Below are 6,551 nucleotides of genomic sequence, written 5' to 3'. Positions count from 1 at the left end.
GAGATATTTGGTAATGTTAATATATTTTGAAGAAAATATTCTTTAACCGAAGAAAATTGTTATGTTAAGCAAACTTCTAAAGCATGATAAAGATGATTCTATATTCTCTTCTTCCCTAAATTTTAAGAGAAGAATCAGAATCAACCCTCCTTGTTTTTGCACAATAATCACCCTCCTTGTTACCAAACTTTAAGAGAAGATTGAAACTTCCATGTGCAACATTTGCCAATAATGCTGAAAAACAAAGGCATTCAAAACCTGAAGATAATTACTGTCATAAGCAAGGGAAAGACGGTTGGTTTACTGACAAAACCTCCAAAAAAAAGAGAAGCTCAGGTGATGCATTAGTAATAAAAGTATTTACTGTTTACCAATGTACTACCTCTGTTCATAATGTAAGGCGTTTTGACTTTTTATTACAAGTATTATGGAATTATCATTTACTTTGTTTGTGACTTACTTTATTATAAAAATAACTTTAAGCATGACTTATCATTTTTTATATTTGCACTAAATTTTTGCCCGCCGCCGCTCCGCCCGCCACCGCCTCTCCGTGCCGGCGCCTGCCCGAAGAGAGAAGAGAGAAAAGAGAAGAAAAAAAGAGAGGAAAAAATGTGCAGCTGACATGTGGGCCCCACGTATTTTTTTTAAATTTTTTTTTCTGACTAGGATGCCACGTCAGCGAAACCATCCATGTATACTGCCGAGGGACCTCCGGTGAACGGTTTGCATAAGTTTAGGGGTACACATTTCTAGTTTTTCGGTTAAGGGACTTCAAAAAATCTCGCTGTTAAGTTAAGGGACCTCTGGTGAACTTATTCCTTTAAAAAAAGCCCCCATAGCCAGGCCTGGCCCAGCGCGTGCGCACGTCTCACGTCTCTCCCTCATTTCCTTTCCTCTCCTCATCGAATAAGCTATGGTCTTTTTGGTTGGAGGGAGTTGGTGATGGGGAATGGGAGTTTATAATATATGAAAGTTTAAGTCTGTAGTTTGGTTGGAAGACTTGAAAATTCGAGGGGGTTTGGGATGAGGAATTAAGGAGTCCAACTCTCACCAATCTTTTACCTGGGGGAGGCCTGTTAATTCGTGAGACTTGAAGGGAATTTGATGTGAAACCAAACAAGGGATGGGGACTAAAAATGTAACTCGCATGATCAATCCCACCATCAACTCCCTCCTTCAAATGGAATTCGATGTGAAACCAAACAAGGGATGGGGACTAAAAATGTAACTCCCGTGACCAATCTCACTATTAACTCCCTCCTTCAAACTCCGATTCCTCTTGCCAAACAGGCTAGGGTTTGGGGCTGTCGCCGTGCCCTCCTCCACCACCACCGGTAGTGAGTGCCGGCCGTGTCCTCTGCCGGTCGCCCTCCGTCTCCTCCGTCGGCCACCTCTCTACTACGCCGGTTGTCCCATTCCCCTTCTTCCTCTCTTCCGGTAAGTGCAAACCTCTCTTCCCCTTCCCCTTTCCTCCTCAATTTTTCTCCTCCTCCTCTTGATTTACTGTCATGTGAGCATCTTCCAGATCTACTAAAAGCTTATGCATTTCGTGGGTTGATTTGTGTGGATTGAAATGCACTGTTGATCTCCTAAATTTCTAGTTGTTTATTTGGTATGATTAGTTATTGTTCCCCCCAGATCTAGTAACTTTTAAGTTTGCTACACATGGATATTTGTTGTCTCATGGATTGTGTTGAGTGTCAGAGAAAAATTTTTGGTGCCTACTTATTTTTTCCATGGTCGATGATGATATGCTACTGGAGGTAGCATCATTTGGATGTGGCAACTGTGGCATACACTTAAGATAAATTTCAATGTACTAGTTTTTGGGATACGGGCAACCAAACTGGCCCATTGTCTTGTTTTTTTGACAGGCCTGCTTGTGGTTCTAAGAAAGAATGCTAGTACTGGAGTACTCTCTCTCTCCCTAAATATAAGGGATTTTATTTGGATGTATGTAAGTTCGTTGTACTAGGATAAGTCACATCCAACCAAAATTCCTTGTATTTAGGGATGGAGGGAGTACTAGAAAAGAGAGCAGATCGATTGATGAGAGGAGTTTTTGCACGATTAGGTCAGAAAGAGGAGATCGATGAAGTGATGAAACAAACACCCAGCTCCAGCGTCGGCTTCTTTCTTCCCCACAGCCCCGCCGCCTCCAATCCTTGTTGAGAAACCCCACTAATAGAAAGAAGGCGCCACTGCCTAGGAAGAAGGTGTGTGCTGGCTGGTAGCCCACCCACCCGCCGGAGAAGACGCGCTGCCGCCTCCTTCCTCCTATCTATCCCCTCCTCACCTACTCCTCAGTTCTAGTAGAGGTTGAAGACGATCTCTTCATTGATTGGATCTAATTGGCAGGTGCGAGGTGACTGAGATTTCGCTAGGTTTCTGTTGCAAAACGCTACCCCTTTTCTAATTAACTATACTTTTTTTTTGCGGGGAATTCTAATTAACTATATTTAGTCTTTCAGGAGGCAAAGGTGAAATTTCGCTAGATTTCATTGGTTTTCCTGCGTGTGTGGCTTTCTTGTATACAAATAAAAATTCAAGATGCCGAATGTGCTCTTCAACATCTTTTCTATTTTCATGGTAGGAAAACACAGCTAGTTGGTCACTTGGTCTCTCTCTCACACCAACATCTTTGTGCACTCCGAATCTGCAGTATGTGATGGAGAGAATTTTATTTTTTTTAAAAAAAACTTTTCCTAAGATCCATGATCATCTAGGTTGAATACTGGTAGTTGCAAGCGAGGATGGACATTCAAGATTATTATCAGTTAACACCAGTACATGGTTAGTCACAAGTCTAAACAATTATGTGCAAGCAATTCATGTATCCACCAAGCAGACCACACTTAACCACTCAATCAACACCCCAGCTAACTAGGTGCCATGTTCTTTTTTACACCATAGATGATACATTATCCACAGATTATTCATTCCATGCTTCCAAAAGTATGATTTCTCCAAAAACATTCTACAATGGCTACATGACTTTTTCTGAGTGATTTATAGTATTTATTTAATCCATACAAGTTCTCATCCGTCAATGATCCATCCATTAAGAACATGGATCACCCGCTGAATCCCTATTAAAGGTGAGGCTACAATTTGTAGAAAGTGTGAAAGTGATGGAGTTCTGTTTGATTGTTCCTCCATCTTATGTCGCAGTTCTATCTGATATTGTATTTCTGTTGCTGAGCGGAAGCCTACTATTTAATTGGCCTTATATACTCTTTATAAATCAGTTCCTTGCAGACTAGGTTTGAAAAAAGCACCTAATGTTTTCTTAAAAACACTGGAGGTAAATAGAACCTGCTATCATGTTGAGTTGGTAACTATGATCGTTGGGCTCATGGTCTATAGGGATCATTCAGTGTGGACATGATCAGTTGTTAGCATCACAATTGCACAAGATCTCTACGTATAATATAATTTGACCAATTCCATACATTCAGTCATACAAGAAGTTGTTTGTATGGATAATTTATTAGAAAACATTAGGAAAATATGGTGCTATTCTTGCTGAGAAACATACCTGGGTTAAAATCTCGTGTCCTAGCTCGGACCAGTAGCTGCAACTGCATGAATAGCTTCCTATCGGTATTGCTTGGATGTTGGAAAACATCAGAACAATGAATGCAAACAAACTCTTAACAAAATCTGAATTCTCCCTGAAAATTATTAGCCAGTCCCAGATTATTGCTTATTTCTTTCTTTCATTCTATTTAATGAAACTTATTCTTTCTTTCATTATGCATATATAGATTATATTAGAGATGCTGGAATAATAGGTGGGCATGGAAAACCTGCTACTGAAGATGTCCTTGTAAACATCCTCCATCGTCTTGCACCACGCTGCCTTGCAATTTCTCGATGTGTTTGCAAGCCTTGGCGCACCATCATCGATGCTCGTTGCCTGCTGCGTGTGGACCTCCTTCCACACTTGGTGGGTGGCATATTCATCAACTTCCATGACCTAATCTTGTCTGAGTTCATCTCCCGCCCCTCGATAGGCCCCACGATATCCGGCAACTTTAACTATTTGCCTCACAACTCCATAGTTAGGGACCACTGCAATGGGCTTCTCTTGCTTGATGGCTATGCGGATTACCCGGCTACACGACAGTATTATGTGGTTAACCCGGCCACACGACAGTGGGTACAATTGCCCCCATGCCCAAGTTCGCATCCAGGGATGTACAGTGAGAGCACGGAGTACCTTGTCTTTGACCCCGGATTGTCATCACAGTTTGAGGTATTTGTAATCCCCTATGCTCGTGTCATGCCCTATGCTTCTGTACTTCATCGCAATATTCAATTAGACCCCATGATAGAGAAAATAGAATGGCCACCATCGCCATGCATCCTGCATGTTTTCTCATCAAGGACAAAGCAATGGGAGGAGAGGTCGTTTGTTCGAGAAGGGGAGGCTGCAGGAACTTTGGCCAAGATACGACCAAATTTTCCACATTTTCTGCAGAACGCAGTCTACTGGCGAGGAGTACTTTATGTACGTTGCCAAACCAATGCTGTTATGACGTATACACACTAATAAGTGATATCATTAATTTCTTATGCTATTCAAATTTCTGTGTATTAACATATCTTAGTTTACCATTATTTGCAGAATATCACTGTCTGGTAAGTACCAAATAATTAAACCACCTTAGTCACCTTTGGATATTGGAGATATGGATGATTCAAATATATATCTGGGACGATCACAGAAGGGGATTTACTGTACATTTGTTGATAATCCATGCGGGGTATATATTCTTGATGAATCATATGGCAAAATGGAGTGGGTGCTGAAGCATAGAATTTGCTATGTGCCTAGACAGGAATTTCATCAAATTGGACCCTGGACCTTACAAGATATCAACTTTTATGAACATATTGGTCATTCTGAATATGATAACAGTGAAGCAATAGAGGAGCAAAAATTTGAGTGGGACTCTGACAATGATAATGTCATCGATATTAACAATAGGAGTAATTTGACTGGTTATGTAACAATCCTTGGATTCCATCCATACAAGGAGGTTGTGTTCTTGAGCCACACATTGACCCGTGGACTGGCATACCACTTAAACACCAGAAAGGTCCAAGACATGGGCAACATTCGCCCAAAATATTATGGAACTGATATGGGCATCCAGCCATTTATAGAAGGGTCTTTTCCATACACACCATGGTTGGGAGAATTTCCAGAGGACAATTAATTTTGAATCTCATCTTGCCTTACAATGTGATGCAAGGCATATTGGTATTCACTAGTCAGAACAATATATCGCAAGCCATAAAATTCCTTTATGGGGCCCGTATCAGTTAGCTTCTCAGATTAATTTATCCGCCAGCCGAATACTCCATGTGTGTAAAGTAAGAGACCAGTTATTGTTGCCAGACAAACAGCAACGCCGCCCGTTACAAAAATCAGTGTATGCTTGCTTACCTGAGCCATTGGATACTTTAGCTAAAACAGAACGTACTGTTTGTGATTGTATGTGTTGCAAAACTAATGACATGGCTCGCATTGTCTGTTTTGATTGTTTTTTTTTTCACAAAAGCCATGGGTGCTCAGCTCGTGTGACACCCCAGTTTCCATCACCGTCTCTGATTCAGATATTATTATTCATCCGTGTAAAATACAGGGCAAAGCTTTTTTTTTTTTGAGAAACAATACAGAGCAAAGCTAGATCTAGCAACACAGTCACAGAGATAAGTCACAAAAAAAAAACACAGTCCGGTATTTCAATGTATGTCTTTACTATATCTATACCATAAAAATAAGGTGTTTTTATAGTCTTGTTGGTACGTCGCGTAGAGTCCGTGATAGAAATTGATAGTGTTTCTGGTCACGCTGCCCATCATCGTGCGCCCGCGACTTGTAGATCGGATTTAGGCCCACGTCGCGTCAAGATCAGTTTCGTAATGCCTTCAGTGTGAGCACCTGTACATTGTGTCTGCTCAACGTCTCTGCCTGGTGACTTGTGTGCACGGGTTTCATCAACAAGACCATCGGCCAAACGAGCGGTGGCGGCATCCTGGCCAGGATGGGGCGTGGGCGTGATCAACGGCCACCAAGGGCAGAGGCTCCGTCAAAATGCATCCAGATTGTATGGTGTACTGTGGGGGGCTTGGTTGTATGGTTGGAAGGCCAACGAGCGGAATTAGCAAGGCGTCACAAGGACACGAAAGATAGGATGAATTTCGTCTACTTCAGGTGATTCTTGTTAGGTCATATCAAAATGTTTTGCTGACTGTTGTAGTTTAGATTAGGCTATAAAAGAAGTAAATTCAAGAAAATTTTTAATACAGAGAAAACTATAGTAAGGATTATAACATAATAATCTTTGGATCGAGATTTGAAGGTTTTTAATGTCATTTTACGTGAAACAGTTCATCAATTACTAGAAATTGAATGGGGTGATATTTTAAAATCGGTTTTGAAAAAGCCTATGACAAAGTCAAGTGGCCTTCTATTACAAACTCTTCGTATGAAAGGTTTCTCGCCCAAATGGATTTCTTGGGTGGACTCCTTCATT

General features: G+C 41.1%; 2 protein-coding genes across 2 annotated transcripts; both read left to right on the top strand.

Moving 5' to 3' along the window:
- The first annotated feature begins 2,648 nt into the window (after positions 1–2,648).
- Positions 2,649–5,557, top strand: LOC136351236 (uncharacterized). The gene is made up of 3 exons (XM_066312165.1): positions 2,649–2,796; positions 3,771–4,516; positions 4,634–5,557. Exons 1-3 carry the CDS (start codon positions 2,757–2,759, stop codon positions 4,649–4,651), a joined length of 804 nt encoding a protein of 267 aa, XP_066168262.1. The 5' UTR covers positions 2,649–2,756; the 3' UTR covers positions 4,652–5,557.
- Positions 4,656–5,557, top strand: LOC107281614 (uncharacterized; the record flags this gene model as incomplete). Its single annotated transcript, XM_026027189.2, is given in 1 exon segment — positions 4,656–5,557. A coding segment is annotated over 1 exon segment (573 nt), but the record flags the coding sequence as incomplete, so codon positions are not given.
- Positions 5,558–6,551: the final 994 nt, after the last annotated feature.

The sequence above is a fragment of the Oryza sativa genome, chromosome 7, assembly GCF_034140825.1.
Source record: "Oryza sativa Japonica Group chromosome 7, ASM3414082v1".
Lineage (NCBI taxonomy): Eukaryota > Viridiplantae > Streptophyta > Magnoliopsida > Poales > Poaceae > Oryza > Oryza sativa.
Note: the sequence above shows the minus strand (reverse complement) of the source record. Positions and strands in the feature narration are given on the sequence as shown.

Coding starts and splice junctions, on each gene's coding strand:
- LOC136351236 (XM_066312165.1), top strand. CDS start 2,757: ATGGACATTCAAGATTATTATCAGTTAACACCAGTACATG. Junction 2,797..3,770: donor TCAGTTAACACCAGTACATG/GTTAGTCACAAG, acceptor ATGCATATATAG/ATTATATTAGAGATGCTGGA.